The 18766-nt window shown below is 43.2% G+C and overlaps 1 protein-coding gene across 1 annotated transcript in view; it reads left to right on the forward strand.

The window, feature by feature from the left end:
- The window catches only part of LOC109873382 (follistatin-related protein 4-like), a 259021-nt gene that overhangs the window by 105150 nt on the left and 135105 nt on the right, over nucleotides 1–18766 (forward strand). Inside the window, exon 4 of the mRNA XM_031808574.1 lies at nucleotides 15684–15926. Coding sequence (XP_031664434.1) covers nucleotides 15684–15926 — 243 coding nt within the window. The remainder of the gene's footprint in view (nucleotides 1–15683; nucleotides 15927–18766) is intronic.

Genomic DNA, 18766 nt, shown 5'->3' on the forward strand with positions numbered 1-18766 from the left:
CATACACACCCCTGAGATGGAACTTCACTTGGGATGTTTCACTGCTTTCACACCACCATACACACCCCTGAGATGGAACTTCACTTGGGATGTTTCACTGCTTTCACACCACCATACACACCCCTGAGATGGAACTTCACTTGGGATGTTTCATCATACGCCGTATTTTATTATCACCTGTGCTGTTTGGGAGGATAGTGCAGAAAATGCGTTGATAGGCCTATTTCAGTCTAGCTGATGGCCATTAATGGGGAGAAATTAGTAGGGCGCCTGATGTGGACTGATGCTCAAGGCTAAGTGATTATGGGAGTAAATAACATTACAGCACTGGACCAACGTCTCTGAACCTGCAGATCCATCATCAGCATTTCTAGCAACTAATGTACGCTTTAACACACACACACACACACACACACACACACACACACACACACACACACACACGCACACACACGCACGCACGCACGCACACACACGCACACACACGCGCACACACACACACACACACACACGATTGGAATATAACATCTCTGATGAGAAGCTGAAAAGAGTAAGGAAACATGAGTTGAACATATGGTGGCATATGGTGTACAAACACAACCGTCAAACCATTAAGTTAACACTTCCTGAGAATAATTTCCTGATAACCATCCACACAAAGTCATTAAATTCATCTCTGGGTTTCAGGCCAGCGCAGTTGATATTACTGAGCGTCTGTGGATTGAAAACATCTATGATAACTTTCTGGTCATTTGCCAAATTACTTTATGTCAGTATCATTAGAATGTGCAATAGCAGACTAAGCAATCTAAACAAACTGGATTCAATGATTATTATTTAGCGAATGCAAAGTCCCTGAGCCAAGCTCTTTATTATACAGTAAATTATATAGCTCCTTCCTATAAATCAAATACATTTTTATTTGTCACATACACATGGTTAGCAGATGTTAATGCAAGTGTTGCGAAATGCTTGTAGTGTAGGGATCTAATCACATTTTATTTGTCACATACACATGGTTAGCAGATGTTAATGCAAGTGTTGCGAAATGCTTGTAGTGTAGGGATCTAATCACATTTTATTTGTCACATACACATGGTTAGCAGATGTTAATGCAAGTGTTGCGAAATGCTTGTAGTGTAGGGATCTAATCACATTTTATTTGTCACATACACATGGTTAGCAGATGTTAATGCAAGTGTTGCGAAATGCTTGTAGTGTAGGGATCTAATCACATTTTATTTGTCACATACACATGGTTAGCAGATGTTAATGCAAGTGTTGCGAAATGCTTGTAGTGTAGGGATCTAATCACATTTTATTTGTCACATACACATGGTTAGCAGATGTTAATGCAAGTGTTGCGAAATGCTTGTAGTGTAGGGATCTAATCACATTTTATTTGTCACATACACATGGTTAGCAGATGTTAATGCAAGTGTTGCGAAATGCTTGTAGTGTAGGGATCTAATCACATTTTATTTGTCACATACACATGGTTAGCAGATGTTAATGCAAGTGTTGCGAAATGCTTGTAGTGTAGGGATCTAATCACATTTTATTTGTCACATACACATGGTTAGCAGATGTTAATGCAAGTGTTGCGAAATGCTTGTAGTGTAGGGATCTAATCACATTTTATTTGTCACATACACATGGTTAGCAGATGTTAATGCAAGTGTTGCGAAATGCTTGTAGTGTAGGGATCTAATCACATTTTATTTGTCACATACACATGGTTAGCAGATGTTAATGCAAGTGTTGCGAAATGCTTGTAGTGTAGGGATCTAATCACATTTTATTTGTCACATACACATGGTTAGCAGATGTTAATGCAAGTGTTGCGAAATGCTTGTAGTGTAGGGATCTAATCACATTTTATTTGTCACATACACATGGTTAGCAGATGTTAATGCAAGTGTTGCGAAATGCTTGTAGTGTAGGGATCTAATCACATTTTATTTGTCACATACACATGGTTAGCAGATGTTAATGCAAGTGTTGCGAAATGCTTGTAGTGTAGGGATCTAATCACATTTTATTTGTCACATACACATGGTTAGCAGATGTTAATGCAAGTGTTGCGAAATGCTTGTAGTGTAGGGATCTAATCACATTTTATTTGTCACATACACATGGTTAGCAGATGTTAATGCAAGTGTTGCGAAATGCTTGTAGTGTAGGGATCTAATCACATTTTATTTGTCACATACACATGGTTAGCAGATGTTAATGCAAGTGTTGCGAAATGCTTGTAGTGTAGGGATCTAATCACATTTTATTTGTCACATACACATGGTTAGCAGATGTTAATGCAAGTGTTGCGAAATGCTTGTAGTGTAGGGATCTAATCACATTTTATTTGTCACATACACATGGTTAGCAGATGTTAATGCAAGTGTTGCGAAATGCTTGTAGTGTAGGGATCTAATCACATTTTATTTGTCACATACACATGGTTAGCAGATGTTAATGCAAGTGTTGCGAAATGCTTGTAGTGTAGGGATCTAATCACATTTTATTTGTCACATACACATGGTTAGCAGATGTTAATGCAAGTGTTGCGAAATGCTTGTAGTGTAGGGATCTAATCACATTTTATTTGTCACATACACATGGTTAGCAGATGTTAATGCAAGTGTTGCGAAATGCTTGTAGTGTAGGGATCTAATCACATTTTATTTGTCACATACACATGGTTAGCAGATGTTAATGCAAGTGTTGCGAAATGCTTGTAGTGTAGGGATCTAATCACATTTTATTTGTCACATACACATGGTTAGCAGATGTTAATGCAAGTGTTGCGAAATGCTTGTAGTGTAGGGATCTAATCACATTTTATTTGTCACATACACATGGTTAGCAGATGTTAATGCAAGTGTTGCGAAATGCTTGTAGTGTAGGGATCTAATCACATTTTATTTGTCACATACACATGGTTAGCAGATGTTAATGCAAGTGTTGCGAAATGCTTGTAGTGTAGGGATCTAATCACATTTTATTTGTCACATACACATGGTTAGCAGATGTTAATGCAAGTGTTGCGAAATGCTTGTAGTGTAGGGATCTAATCACATTTTATTTGTCACATACACATGGTTAGCAGATGTTAATGCAAGTGTTGCGAAATGCTTGTAGTGTAGGGATCTAATCACATTTTATTTGTCACATACACATGGTTAGCAGATGTTAATGCAAGTGTTGCGAAATGCTTGTAGTGTAGGGATCTAATCACATTTTATTTGTCACATACACATGGTTAGCAGATGTTAATGCAAGTGTTGCGAAATGCTTGTAGTGTAGGGATCTAATCACATTTTATTTGTCACATACACATGGTTAGCAGATGTTAATGCAAGTGTTGCGAAATGCTTGTAGTGTAGGGATCTAATCACATTTTATTTGTCACATACACATGGTTAGCAGATGTTAATGCAAGTGTTGCGAAATGCTTGTGCTTCTAGTTCCGACAATGCAGTAATAACCAACGAGTAATCTAACCTAACAATTCCACAACTACTACCTTATACACACAAGTGTAAAGGGATAAAGAATATGTACATAAAGATATATGAATGAGTGATGGTACAGAACGGCATAGGCAAGACGCAGTAGATGGTATCGAGTACAGTATATACATATGAGATGAGTAATGTAGCGTATGTAAACATAAAAGTGGCATAGTTTAAAGTGGCTAGTGATACATGTATTACATAAAGATGGCAAGATGCAGTAGATGATATAGAGTACAGTATATACATATGAGATGAGTAATGTAGGGTATGTAAATATTATATTAAGTGGCATTGTTTAAAGTGGCTAGTGATACATTTTTTTACATAATTTTCCATCAATTTCCATTATTAAAGTGAGCTGGAGTTGAGTCAGTATGTTGGCAGCAGCCACTCAATGTTAGTGGTGGCTGTTTAACAGTCTGATGGCCTTGAGATAGAAGCTGTTTTTCAGTCTCTCGGTCCCTGCTTTGATGCACCTGTACTGACCTCGCCTTCTGGATGATAGCGGGGTGAACAGGCAGTGGCTCGGGTGGTTGTTGTCCTTGATGATCTTTATGGCCTTCCTGTGACATCGGGTGGTGTAGGTGTCCTGGAGGGCAGATAGTTTGCCCCCGGTGATGCGTTGTGCAGACCTCACTACCCTCTGAAGAGCCTTCCGGTTGAGGGCAGAGCAGTTGCCGTACCAGGCGGCGATACAGCCCGACAGGATGCTCTTGATTGTGCATCTGTCGAAGTTTGAGAGTGCTTTTGGTGACAAGCCTAATTACTTCAGCCTCCTGAGGTTGAAGAGGCGCTGCTGCTCCTTCTTCACAACGCTGTCTGTGTGGGTGGACCAATTCAGTTTGTCCGTGATGTGTACGCCAAGGAACTTAAAACTTACTACCCTCTCCACTACTGTCCCGTCGATGTGGATAGGGGGGTGCTCCCTCTGCTGTTTCCTGAAGTCCACAATCATCTCCTTTGTTTTGTTGACGTTGAGTGTGAGGTTATTTTCCTGACACCACACTCCGAGGGCCCTCACCTCTTCCCTGTAGGCCGTCTCGTCGTTGTTGGCAATCAAGCCTACCACTGTAGTGTTGTCCGCAAACTTGATGATTGAGTTGGAGGCGTGCATGGCCACACAGACGTGGAGTGTAGAGAGTGTGGAGTCGAGGCCCAGGGTCTCGAACTTGATGACGAGTTTGGAGGGTACTATGGTGTTAAATGCTGAGCTGTAGTCGATAAACAGCGTTCTCACATAGGTATTCCTCTTGTCCAGATGGGTTAGGGCAGTGTGCAGTGTGGTTGCGATTGCGTCGTCTGTGGACCTATTGGGGCGGTAAGCAAATTGAGTGGGTCTAGGGTGTCAGGTAGGGTGGAGGTGATATGGTCCTTGACTAGTCTCTCAAAGCACTTCATGATGACGGAAGTGAGTGCTACGGGGCGGTAGTCGTTTAGCTCAGTTACCTTAGCTTTCTTGGGAACAGGAACAATGGTGTCCCTCTTGAAGCATGTGGGAACAGCAGACTGGGATAAGGGTTGATTGAATATGTCCGTAAACACACCAGCCAGCTGGTCTGCGCATGCTCTGAGGACGCAGCTGGGGATGCCGTATGGGCCTGCAGCCTTGCGAGGGTTAACACGCTTAAATGTTTTACTCACGTCGGCTGCAGTGAAGGAGAATCCCCACGTTTTGGTAGCGGGCCGTGTCAGTGGCACTGTATTGTCCTCAAAGTTATCAAAGAAGTTATTTAGTCTGTCTGGGAGCAAGACATCCTGGTCCGCGACGGGGCTGGTTTTCTTTTTGCAATCCGTGATTGACTGTAGACCCTGCCACATAGCTCTTGCGTCTGAGCCGTTGAATTGCAACTCTACTTTGTCTCTATACTGAGGCTTAGCTTGTTTGATTGCCTTGCGGAGGGAAGAGCTACACTGTTTGTATTCGGTCATGTTTCCGGTCACCTTGCCCTGGTTAAAAGCAGTGGTTTGCGCTTTCAATTTCGCGCGAATGCTGCCATCAATCCACGGTTTCTGGTTTGGGAATGTTTTAATCGTTGCTGTGGGTATAACATCGCCAAAGCACTTTCTAATGAAGTCGCTCACCGAATCAGCGTATTTGTCAATGTTGTTGTTGGACGCAATGCAGAACATATCCCAATCCACATGATCGAAGCAGTCTTGAAGCGAGGAATCAGATTGGTCGGACCAGCGTTGAACAGACCTGAGCGCGGGAGCTTCTTGTTTTAGGTTCTGTCTGTAGGCTGGAAGCAACTAAATGGAGTCGTGGTCGGCGACGTTGTTGTGGTTCGCCGGCTGGGTTCCGATCCATTGTCCTGGGTGGAAGGCAAAACACAGGATCCTCTTTGGGAAAGTCACATTCCTGGTCGTAATGATGGTGAGTTGACGTTGCTCTTATGTTCAGTAGTTCCTCCCGACTGTATGTAATGAAATCTAAGATTACCTGGGGTACCAATGTAAGAAATAACACGTAAAAAAAACTAAATACTGCATAGTTTCCTAGGAACGCGAAGCGAGGCGGCCATCTCTGTCGGCGCCGGAAGTACAATCCACAGAGGTGTGTAGCCATTTCCTGCAGTCAAATGATCTAGTGGCCTCATGGGTGGAATGTTATTCATCTTTTTTATCATTTCATAATTAATAAACATATTTACATCCGGTGTTTCTATGTCAAACAGTTTTGTTATATTTCAGTCTTCTGTAATGTACAGTATATAAAGTGTAATATTGGGATGCAATCTCAAAATTGACCCTGATTTAGCCCACTGCAGTAAAACGGTTGAAGTGCCAGGTGTGTGTGGACAGACCACACCAGCTGCCAGCCGGCCTCTCCACAGCAGCTCGCTGAGCCCTTCAGAGCCTGCAGAGGGATTGGGATCGAGAAATCAATAAAGCCCTATCAGCCAAGCCAGCCAGACGAGCCCAGTGACATTTGGTCTGTGGCCTCCTTCGCCTGTGTTTCTGTGCCTGATATAATCGTCTTTAGAGCTCAGCCTACACTCTTAGAGAAAAGGGTTCTCCAAAGGACAACCCTTTTTGGTTCCAGGCAGAACCCTTTTTGGTTCCAGGTAGAACCCTTTTGGTTTTCATGTAGAAACCTCTGTAGAAAGGGTTCTAGATCGAACCCAAAAGGGTTTTAACTGGAACCAAAAACTGTTCTTCAAAGGGTTCTCCTGTGGCGACAGCCGAATAACCATTTAAGATTCTAGATAGCACATTTTTTTCTAAGAGTGTAGCCTACTATCTTCCCGTCTGACATTCTCCTGACTCCCCATCTATTTTCTCAATTTCTCCTCTATACCTCTGTCTGTTCCACTTCTCTATACCTCTGTCTGTTCCACTTCTCTATACCCCTGTCTGTTCCACTTCTCTATACCTCTCTTTGTTCCACGTCTCTATATCTCTCTCTATTCCACTTCTCTATACCTCTCTCTGTTCCACTTCACTATATCTTGCTCTGTTCCACTTCTCTATACCTCTGTCTATTCCACTTCTCTATACCTCTGTCTGTTCCACTTCTCAATACCTCTGTCTCTTCCACTTCTCTATACCTCTGTCTGTTCCACTTCTCTATACTTCTCTCTGTTCCACTTCTCTTTACCTCTCTCTGTTCCACTTCTCTATACCTCTCTCTGTTCCACTTCTCTATACCTCTCTGTTCCACTTCTCTATACCTCTGTCTGTTCCACTTCTCTATACCTCTCTCTGTTCCACTTCTCTATACTTCTCTCTGTTCCACTTCTCTTTACCTCTCTCTGTTCCAATGTCTCAGCGTCTTTGAACCTTCTTCACACTCTTTCACCTGTCTTTTATGTCTGCCTCTTAATTTACCCTTTTAAACTGCCCTCCATTGAATACAAAGTCATAGTTTTGTGCTTGACTCTGAAATACAGATACCTGCCCAGGTCACACCTAAGTGAAGAGGTACTCTGTATTGTCTGTTTGGTTTTCATCTTTACACTCTTGGTTCTATTTTGGCTCTAAAATTTTGTTTGTGCAAGACCCAAGGTAAATGGCCCTTATTTATGATTAATAAATGAAAGGTATTCTGTGTCGGGTAAATAGAGAGTGGCAGCAGCTTATCAACAGAGTAGGAAGTTAGCGTAACACTTTATTTGGATAGTCCATTTGTAGATGCTCTACTGACAATGTACAGACATTTTAACTAACTAGCTACTAATCCTAACCTTAACCATTATCCTAACCATAAACTTAACCCTATCCCTAACTCTAACTCTAACCATAACCCTTACTTTTAACTTACCCTAACCCTAACCTTAACCCTTACCCTAACCCTTATTCTTAGCTTACCCTAACCCTAACCTTAACCCTTACCCTAACCCTTATTCTTAACCTAACCCTAACTCTAACCTTAACCCTTACCCTAACCCTTATTCTTAACCTAACCCTAACCCTAACCTTAACCCTTAACCTAACCCTTATTCTTAACCTAACCCTAACCCTAACCTTAACCCTTAACCTAACCCTAACCTTACCCTTTAACTAACCCTAACCGTAACCCTTAACCTAACCTTAACCCTTAACCTTAACCTTAACCGTTAACCTAACCTTAACCCTTAACCTTAACCCTTAACCTAACCCTAACCTTAACCCTTACCCTAACCCTTATTCTTAACCTAACCCTAACCCTAACCTTAACCCTTAACCTAACCCTTATTCTTAACCTAACCCTAACCTTAACCCTTAACCCTTAACCTAACCCTAACCTTAACCCTTAACCTAACCCTAACCTTAACCCTTAACCCTTAACCTAACCCTAACCTTAACACTTAACCTAACCCTAACCTTAACCCTTAACCTAACCCTAACCTTAACCGTTAACCTAACCTTAACCCTTAACCTTAACCCTTAACCTAACCCTAACCTCAACCCTTACCCTAACCCTTATTCTTAACCTAACCCTAACCCTAACCTTAACCCTTAACCTAACCCTTATTCTTAACCTAACCCTAACCTTAACCCTTAACCTAACCCTGACCTTAACCCTTAACCTAACCCTGACCTTAACCCTTAACCCTTAACCTAACCCTAACCTTAACACTTAACCTAACCCTAACCTTAACCCTTAACCTAACCCTAACCTTAACCCTTAACCTACCCTTAACCCTTAACCTTAACCCTTAACCTAACCCTAACCTTAACCCTTAACCTAACCCTAACCTTAGCAAGAAGTTGCTTATCAGCAGATGTGTTGATAGTATGACCACCTGTAGTAGAACTATGAGGCCTTATGGGTCATTTGTATTGTGCGCTGGAGTTGCCTTGTAAGTTGTTTTACAAAAGTATTTAGGACCTTTGAACTTTTGATACTTTCTAATGTTAGTCAATTTTATACATGTAGCTCCATATTCAGCTTTCTGTTTTATATCCACGTTCATCTTCCATGGAAAAGCCCAGGATATTGGATAACCTATCACGACGAAGGCAGTCATGCAGTTAATGGGTCATTTGCAACACTTAATTGAGAAAAATAGTTTTAGTTCAAATTCATATTGAACGTAATTATCCTTTAACGTTACTTCATAATTCTCTCAAACCACTGCCAGAGGGAGTATTTTTCTATCTTTCGAGGTCAGATATAAAAACAGAACATTAGCATTTAATATAATTGGAAGAATTGTTTTCAGGATACTGTATGTGACACAGGTTAAGATGAGCCTTGTCCTTGAGGCAGAACTGAGCGATATCCATTAGATGGGCCAGCTCCGAAGTCAAAATGGACTATAATGTAAATTCATGAAAACAAAAATGTGCTTTTTGGTCTTAATTTAAGGTTAGGGTTAGGCATTAGGGTAAGCAGTGTGGTTAGTGTTAGGTTTAAAATCAAATTGTATGACTTTGTTGCTGTGTCAGCTACTGACCACTCTGCAGAGCTGCCTCCAGAACAAGATTCATGATGAAAAACTCTGACCTGGCTGCAATCCTAATTCCAAGTCAAGTCAACTTTATTGAGTTAATTACAAATCCTCACATCTGAGAGGTCATAGAGGGTTATAGGTTGGGCTAGTTTCAGTCTCAGCTCAAATCTTAGCTCTATGAATTTATATGTCCATTGGGGTCGATACGCACAATGTCACAGACATGAGAACTTATCTTATACACTGCAGTCTCTCACCCAAGCTCTGACCTCTTGTCTATTGATATTAAAAATATATGTCACAAACACTTTGTCTGACTGTGTCACACAGAGGGAGAAGAGGTTTGACGCCATGTCTCTTAATGTGATTATGTTCATCTGATTTAAACCAAATAGAATGATCTGGGAAATCATTTCAGAATCCAAAGCCTCCTTTTGGAACCCACAATGTCCACATTGTATTTGCAAATGCCATTTCCTAAGCCTAAGGAGATGTGACTAGAACTAAAGAAACGACGAAGACTGTAGATTGGGGCTCAGTTATTACTCTGTTACTGGAAGTCCCGCATCACTAGAGAAGTGGCACTTCCTCTCTAATTAGAGCAGTTTGGCAGGCCAGGCAGTCTCCCTCCCTCTAAGTGTCCCTCAGTGTTTCAAGGCAGATAACTCAGCCATATCTCTTCTTTTGTGGTTTGGAAAGTTTTCTTTAATTGCTGTTTAAATGTTAATCAGGCTTAGTATGTAGCCTCAGGTACAAATAGAGGTGTTTTATCGACTAAATACAGAACATGTCCTTCTGCCTCCAGAGTATACTGACATACTGTTTTTGCAGATAGATGTTGTTGAAGATCCCCTTTCATTACAGAGACCTGATGCATCTGAAGGGAGCAAAATGAAAGATTGTTATTTCATAAAAGGATTAATAAAGCAAATGTCAATCCATCAAGCACTCAGGGGAGGATGTACACATTCCTCTGGTAAATATCAAGCACTCAGGGGAGGATGTACACATTCCTCTGGTAAATATCAAGCACTCAGGGGAGGATGTACACATTCCTCTGGTAAATATCAAGCACTCAGGGGAGGATGTACACATTCCTCTGGTAAATATCAAGCACTCAGGGGAGGATGTACACATTCCTCTGGTAAATATCAAGCACTCAGGGGAGGATGTACACATTCCTCTGGTAAATATCAAGCACTCAGGGGAGGATGTACACATTCCTCTGGTAAATATCAAACACTCAGGGGAGGATGTACACATTCCTCTGGTAAATATCAAGCACTCAGGGGAGGATGTACACATTCCTCTGGTAAATATCAAGCACTCAGGGGAGGATGTACACATTCCTCTGGTAAATATCAAGCACTCAGGGGAGGATGTACACATTCCTCTGGTAAATATCAAGCACTCAGGGGAGGATGTACACATTCCTCTGGTAAATATCAAGCACTCAGGGGAGGATGTACACATTCCTCTGGTAAATATCAAGCACTCAGGGGAGGATGTACACATTCCTCTGGTAAATATCAAGCACTCAGGGGAGGATGTACACATTCCTCTGGTAAATATCAAGCACTCAGGGGAGGATGTACACATTCCTCTGGTAAATATCAAACACTCAGGGGAGGATGTACACATTCCTCTGGTAAATATCAAGCACTCAGGGGAGGATGTACACATTCCTCTGGTAAATATCAAGCACTCAGGGGAGGATGTACACATTCCTCTGGTAAATATCAAACACTCAGGGGAGGATGTACACATTCCTCTGGTAAATATCAAACACTCAGGGGAGGATGTACACATTCCTCTGGTAAATATCAAACACTCAGGGGAGGATGTACACATTCCTCTGGTAAATATCAAACACTCAGGGGAGGATGTACACATTCCTCTGGTAAATATCAAGCACTCAGGGGAGGATGTACACATTCCTCTGGTAAATATCAAGCACTCAGGGGAGGACGTGATTTTGACTTGTAATTATGAAAAAGAGGAATGCAGACAACAATGAACAATGATAGATCGTAGTGACAATGTTCACCCAAAAAAGTATTGGATTATTATGAGGGACAATTTCAGGATTCTGCCTAAGCCCGCTGGATCTTAGATAGGAGGGACTAATACATATACAAAGGTAAGACTGAAAGCAGGGACTAGAGATGTGAGGCCCTGTCGCCGCTGGTCAGTCAGCATGTTCTCACTGCCATTGGCACAAAGGCTTGGTTGAACTTGTAAGTGCCCATGTAGAACGATTGAGCTGCAGCTCAGACAGGATTATCAAATGACACTTCAGCTTCCCAAGCTAGTCACAACTGAAGCTTACACGGGCCACGAGAGTAGAGAAGGAAGGCTTACTGTAGGCATGCTGGACTTTAAACACCAGAACCTAGACACCAGAACTTTTCTCATTGTTTTTGTTGTGGCCTGTTCTGCAAAGGTAGACTTTAGGGGAGAGAATGGGGAAGGGACAGGGGGAGGAGGGAAAAAGAAAAACAACCAGTGGTTCCGGACGGTGCTGAGCATTTCATCTTTGGTGCTTAGAGAATACAAAACAACCCAGTAATCGTCCCTGACCTTGACACCGACAACAAGGTCATGGAGGAGCCGGGGTATTTGCATTCCCACAAATGATTTGTGGATACATGCAGAACAATTAGCAAACTGGATTATCAGGCATCGTGTTGTGTAACCCCCCACAAGACACACACATACGCACACACACACACCTCTCTGTGACTGTACCTGTACTCCTTCCTCTCTCTCTCTCTCTTTCTCTCTCTCTCTCTCTCTCTCTCTCTCTCTCTCTCTCTCTCTCTCTCTCTCTCTCTCTCTCTCTGTGTCTGTCTGTCTGTGTCTGTCTCTCTGTGTCTGTCTGTGTCTGTCTGTCCGTGTCTGTCTGTGTCTGTCTGTCTGTGTCTGTCTCTCTGTGTCTGTCCGTGTCTGTTTCGCTGTGTCCGTCCGTGTCTGTCTGTCTGTGTCTGTCCGTGTCTGTTTCTCTGTGTCTGTCCGTGTCTGTGTCTGTCTGTGTCTGTCTCTCTGTGTCTGTCTGTCTGTGTCTGTCCGTGTCTGTTTCTCTGTGTCTGTCTGTGTCTGTCTCTCTGTGTCTGTCTGTCTGTGTCTGTCTGTGTCTGTCTGTCTGTGTCTGTCCGTGTCTGTCTGTCTGTGTCTGTCTGTGTCTGTCTGTCTGTGTCTGTCTGTCCGTGTCTGTCTGTCTGTGTCTGTCTGTGTCTGTCTGTGTCTGTCTGTCTGTGTCTGTCTGTCTGTCTGTCTGTCTGTCTGTCTGTGTCTGTCCGTGTCTGTCTGTCTGTGTCTGTCTGTCTGTGTCTGTCTGTGTCTGTCTGTGTCTGTCTGTCTGTCTGTGTCTGTCTGTCTGTGTCTGTCTGTCTGTGTCTCTCTGTGTCTGTCTGTGGCTGTCTGTGTCTGTCTGTGGCTGTCTGTGTCTGTCTGTCTGTGTCTGTCTGTCTGTGTCTGTCTGTCTGTCTGTCTGTCTGTCTGTCTGTCTGTCTGTCTGTCTGTGTCTGTCTGTGTCTGTCTGTCTGTGTCTGTCTGTGTCCGTCTGTCTGTGTCCGTCTGTCTGTGTCCGTCTGTCTGTGTCTGTCTGTCTGTGTCTGTCTGTGTCCGTCTGTCTGTGTCTGTCTGTCTGTGTCTGTCTGTCTGTGTCTGTCTGTGTCGGTCTGTGTCTGTCTGTGTCTGTCTGTCTGTGTCTGTCTGTGTCTGTCTGTCTGTGTCTGTCTGTGTCTGTCTGTGTCTGTCTGTGTCTGTCTGTCTGTCTGTGTCTGTCTGTCTGTGTGTGCCTGTGTCTGTCTGTGTCTGTCTGTCTGTGTCTGTCTGTCTGTGTCTGTCTGTCTGTCTGTCTGTGTCTGTCTGTCTGTCTGTCTGTCTGTCTGTCTGTCTGTCTGTCTGTCTGTCTGTGTCTGTCTGTGTCTGTCTGTGTCTGTCTGTGTCTGTCTGTCTGTGTCTGTCTGTCTGTGTCTGTCTGTCTGTGTCTGTCTGTCTGTGTCTGTCTGTGTCTGTCTGTCTGTGTCTGTCTGTCTGTGTCTGTCTGTCTGTGTCTGTCTGTCTGTGTCTGTCTGTGTCTGTCTGTCTGTCTGTGTCTGTCTGTCTGTGTCTGTCTGTGTCTGTCTGTCTGTGTCTGTCTGTGTCTGTCTGTCTGTCTGTCTGTGTCTGTCTGTCTGTGTCTGTCTGTCTGTGTCTGTCTGTCTGTCTGTGTCTGTCTGTGTCTGTCTGTGTCCGTCTGTCTGTGTCCGTCTGTCTGTGTCTGTCTGTCTGTGTCTGTCTGTGTCCGTCTGTCTGTGTCTGTCTGTCTGTGTCTGTCTGTCTGTGTCTGTCTGTCTGTCTGTCTGTCTGTCTGTCTGTCTGTCTGTCTGTCTGTCTGTGTCTGTCTGTGTCTGTCTGTCTGTGTCTGTCTGTCTGTGTCTGTCTGTGTCTGCCTGTCTGTGTCTGTCTGTCTGTGTCTGTCTGTCTGTCTGTGTCTGTGTCTGTCTGTGTCTGTCTGTGTCTGTCTGTCTGTCTGTCTGTGTCTGTCTGTGTCTGTCTGTGTCTGTCTGTCTGTGTCTGTCTGTCTGTGTCTGTCTGTGTCTGTCTGTCTGTCTGTCTGTCTGTCTGTCTGTCTGTCTGTCTGTCTGTCTGTCTGTCTGTCTGTGTCTGTCTGTCTGTGTCTGTCTGTCTGTGTCTGTCTGTCTGTGTCTGTCTGTGTCTGCCTGTCTGTGTCTGTCTGTCTGTGTCTGTCTGTCTGTCTGTGTCTGTCTGTGTCTGTCTGTGTCTGTCTGTCTGTCTGTGTCTGTCTGTGTCTGTCTGTGTCTGTCTGTGTCTGTCTGTCTGTGTCTGTCTGTCTGTGTCTGTCTGTGTCTGTCTGTCTGTGTCTGTCTGTCTGTGTCTGTCTGTCTGTGTCTGTCTGTGTCTGTCTGTGTCTGTCTGTGTCTGTCTGTCTGTCTGTGTCTGTCTGTCTGTCTGTCTGTCTGTCTGTCTGTCTGTCTGTCTGTCTGTCTGTCTGTCTGTCTGTCTGTCTGTGTCTGTGTCTGTCTGTGTCTGTCTGTCTGTGTCTGTCTGTCTGTGTCTGTCTGTCTGTGTCTGTCTGTCTGTGTGTGCACGTGTGCATCCTCTGGAGTCTCCTTTATGTAATTAAATGACTTTCATCCTCTAACAATGGAACCGCACCTTTGTTATTAAATATTCTAGGGGTTTAGATACGATTATACTCAAGGCAGATTTAATTTGTGTTTTCAACAGTTTTATTATAATAGTAGGGATAGAGGTCTTGAGTTGAGCTACAATGGTTTCATAAAAGGGAATTAAAAGATGACCCTCTAGAGCATCAAACAATGATGTATTATGCTGAATAATTCTGAATGAAATATTATGCTGAGTGATGCCAATCAGATACCCAATATAGTACATTCCTGGACAATAATTCCCCACCTGCCCATGATGCTTCATCGCTGAGGTTGAGATCCCCTGCCTCTCCTCCAAGAAAGGTAGCTTAGCCGCTAACCCCAGTCCAGCATGCCTGTCTCGCCACAGCCTAGCCGCTAAGCCCAGCCCAGCATCCCTCTCGCGCCGCAGCCTAGCCGCTAACCCCAGCCCAGCATTCCTTTCTCGCTGCAGCCTAGCTGCTAATCCCAGCTCTATCTCCCCTCTCTCTCCTCCCAGCATAGCTCATAACACCAACCCAGCTCTTTCCCAAACCAGGCTTCATAAATCCCAGCTCAGATCCCAACAGGAGAGCGATCCCTCCCAGGCCCCAGGGCCCGGGAAGATCAATCCAAGGTGGAGTGACTGCAAGCCTCAGCAGCTTTTGCCCTGCTTTAAGTGCAAATAGATTCAATCAGCGGGGAGTGAGAGGGCCTCCATGGTGAGGGGTCCGGGACTGACAGGTGCTAGGAGGGATGTGTGAGGAGAAGTAAGGTGCAATGTGTGTATGTGTGTGTGTGTGTGGAATATATTGTTCTTTTTTCAAAGGGAGGTGTTAATGAGTGCACCAGAATGGAAAATCACAACACTGTTATTTTCAGTGATTTTATTCACTTTATTTTGGCGCACACAACAGGTGTTCAAAGTGATTAATGTTCTGTCCTCCAACACAACCTGTCCAACCATCCTTCTTATTTTTCATACTGGGTTTTCTTAGTATGATAGGATGCTGTTCAGTACATGTTGTTTTTCAGAGTCTACTGGCAGTCTACCAGCTTAAACACTGGCTTTCTTCCTGTCTATTCCAGTCTCTGTCAGTGTTTCTTCCCACCTAAATCCTGGCTTCCCTCTCTCTCTCTCTCTCTGTTTCTTCCAGTCCACTCTGGGTCAGACGGAGGACCCTGCAGGAGGACATACTGTGGGAGGGGCCGCCAGTGTGTGCTGCTGGAGGTGACGGGCCGGGCAGAGTGTGTGTGCCAGGAGAAGTGTCGGCCCACCTTTGTGCCGGTGTGCGGCTCCGACGGCAGGTTCTACGAGAACCACTGTGAGGTGTACCGCACCGCCTGCCTGCAGAAGAGACGGATCTACGTGGTGCACAGCAAGGACTGCTTCTTCAAAGGTAGAACCACATCACCACACAGTGATGTGGTTATTATTGAACATGTTGATGTTCTGATACCAAACAAGTCAAATTGAATTGATACCATTTTGTTTAATGAATCAAATTAACTCTAAAACCCGAAGCTGGGAGATAATTAAATCCACACACTGCAACTGTGAGTTACAAACAAAACATTCTCTAGAAGTTGTGCTAATTATGTCAGTTGAGGACACAGAATTCCTTCTTAAAATACAGACAGCAACAAAAACAGTGACGGATGGCTAGACTTTATTTCTCTAAGTAATTCTTTCATTCAATACAAATGGAGTCAAACAAATGGGGCATTAAATAAATGAAAGAGGGAAATTATTTGTGCCTCATCCGTTTGTAGTCTGTGTCCTGGCACTCAAGGCTATTGTCCTGGAAACCATATCATTGCACTAACAGATTGGTCTCTTACCGTATGCAGTTTCCATTATAAGAGGTTGTATTCAGCTTCTATATGCTTTTATATTGTATTAGGATTCATTTCAATGAATGAATTGAGCCAGTTCCTAAAACTGAAGAAACTGAACATTGCCCACTAAACAATGTTAGAATAATGTAAGTCGAATGGCAGGCTTATATATAGGAAATGTCCTTTACATGTATGTTGAGTTTTCATATATAATTCAAAGTGTGGCATAAGCATCCCAGCAATATCTAACATCTGCACATCATTTCTGTCAAACCTGCAACTTCAGTTTGCTAACAGCTTCAATTCATAACAAATTACCACGGATCACAAATACTGCATTGATTATCATTGGACTCCCAGACCCTTCCCTCCTGAACAAATGTGCAATTCAGGAAAAAAATCCTGCCTTATTATCCACAATGCAGACCACCCACTCAGTCACTGCTTCGACCTCCTGCCATCAGGATGTAGCTACTGGTCGGTAAAAGGCCACTCTAATACAATATAACAGTAGCAGTGTTCTAATGTTAAACTCCTCTGTTTCACTGTCGATACTGGGACAGTGAAGGTTGTTTCTTGTTGTTACACATCACACTGAACAATGTAACAGCCAGTAGGCAGCACTACATCTATTATTTACTGACTGTTTCCCTGTTGATAATGTTTACTGCTTTTCATTGCTTGGTCTGGGACGGGGAAGGCTGTGTCTTGCTGTCTACCTGTGGTGAAAAATCATTTCCTCTTGAAGACCCGTCAACAGTATCCATTGAGTCCTTACTGTCTACAAGAACGTATGCATGACTGGCTGAGGAGGCAATGCCCCTACTCGTCTCTACTCCTCTAAAGATAATTTCCCATTTTGACTGGGACAGTAAAACACAGTAATTATCGGCCTTATGCTTCTAGCAATAGAAGCAAGTAGCAGAGTACAGTACATGTTTACAATGGTGTCATGTGAAGCTGGGTCCAGGTAGTTAGAGAGGAGAAGTGAACATGCAGAAATGTTCTTCCATCTCACATTCGAGTGCCAGAGATCCCCGGCAGACACTGCCATGCATGCTTCATTCAAATTAGGCAGGTGTTCAACCGCAACATTACACTTGATTACCGTTTCAGTGCAAGCCAGCGACGGAAGAGGCTCACATAAGTAGTAATGCTTAAATGTCAGTGAAGACGTATTTGTTTACCTTCCTGTGCGAAGAGCGGTGGGGTGGAACATTATAGAGTCAACTGAAAATGCAAGGATTAGGTACAGATGTAGGATATTCATTTGAAGCCAGTTTTCTACAGTAGAAAAATTATTCTGTAGCAACATGAAATGTGAATCATTACGTGGATTGTAATGAATGGACATTTTTGTAGTTGTTGATGCACTTTTCGTGAGGGAATATCAAGTCTTCATTTTCAAGATTGAAATGACAAACTTCAGAAGCCTTTTAAAACCTCAAATACACAACTAGTTTTACATTTGCTGCACTGCAAAAGGGTGATCAAATTGAAATCCTATATCTGTTATGTACTATAAATAGGATGGAGTCTAACTTTAATACAGCATTATGACATCAAATGGTATTTATAAGACTGTCACCACCATTATCAACCGTACAAAAGCACGCAGAAATAGACTCAATTGTTGATTTGTCTAAAACCGCAAAAGAATCAGTAGGAGATTGAAGGATTCAGAGCCAAAAAAAAGATGATTCTATCAAATGATGACTGAAAACCAGCTGTCCTCTAAGAACCATTTTAAATGGTTAAGTATTATGGACTAAATTAGTCAGGGTGAAGGGGATTGGCATAACAGTCCCTTATCTAGAGAAAACTGTACAAAACCGTGTTTTACTATCGCTTTCCTTATGGATGGATACAAGGTGGAGGAGGACGTATAGGAAAGTACTTAAGGCTTCCCCCCCTCAACACCTTATTCCTCTGTTTCCCCCACACAGAAATACTCTTTCAACCCCTTTGTCAACCAATCATTTTGAAGCCAATAGGAAGAGATTGCAACCTGCCATCCACTCAATAGTATTGATGTAAGCCTTTGGCTCTTGGCCATTGGCCTGTGACAAGCTGGAGATATGATTGTGGGGTGCTCTAGAAATGCCTATGGAATCCTGGCTCAGGCTTTTGTCGTATTTGGTGGTGACGTTACTTTAGTGTTTCAACAAGGAGTGTAGCTGATGGGAATACAATAAATCACCAGTCATCTCACATCTCATACTGTACATCCTTGAACACACACGCAGACACAAATGTACATGCACAGCACACTCAGACACACAGATCACCCACACAAGAACTGGTCAGCAAACTACCCCACAGTACAACTCCACTGCTTGATTGGAAATGAATACAAACAAGAGAACAGCTTTGTTTGCCCTTGTTTTTACTTCTGAACAAC

Source organism: Oncorhynchus kisutch, linkage group LG28, assembly GCF_002021735.2.
Source record: "Oncorhynchus kisutch isolate 150728-3 linkage group LG28, Okis_V2, whole genome shotgun sequence".
NCBI classification, from domain to species: domain Eukaryota; kingdom Metazoa; phylum Chordata; class Actinopteri; order Salmoniformes; family Salmonidae; genus Oncorhynchus; species Oncorhynchus kisutch.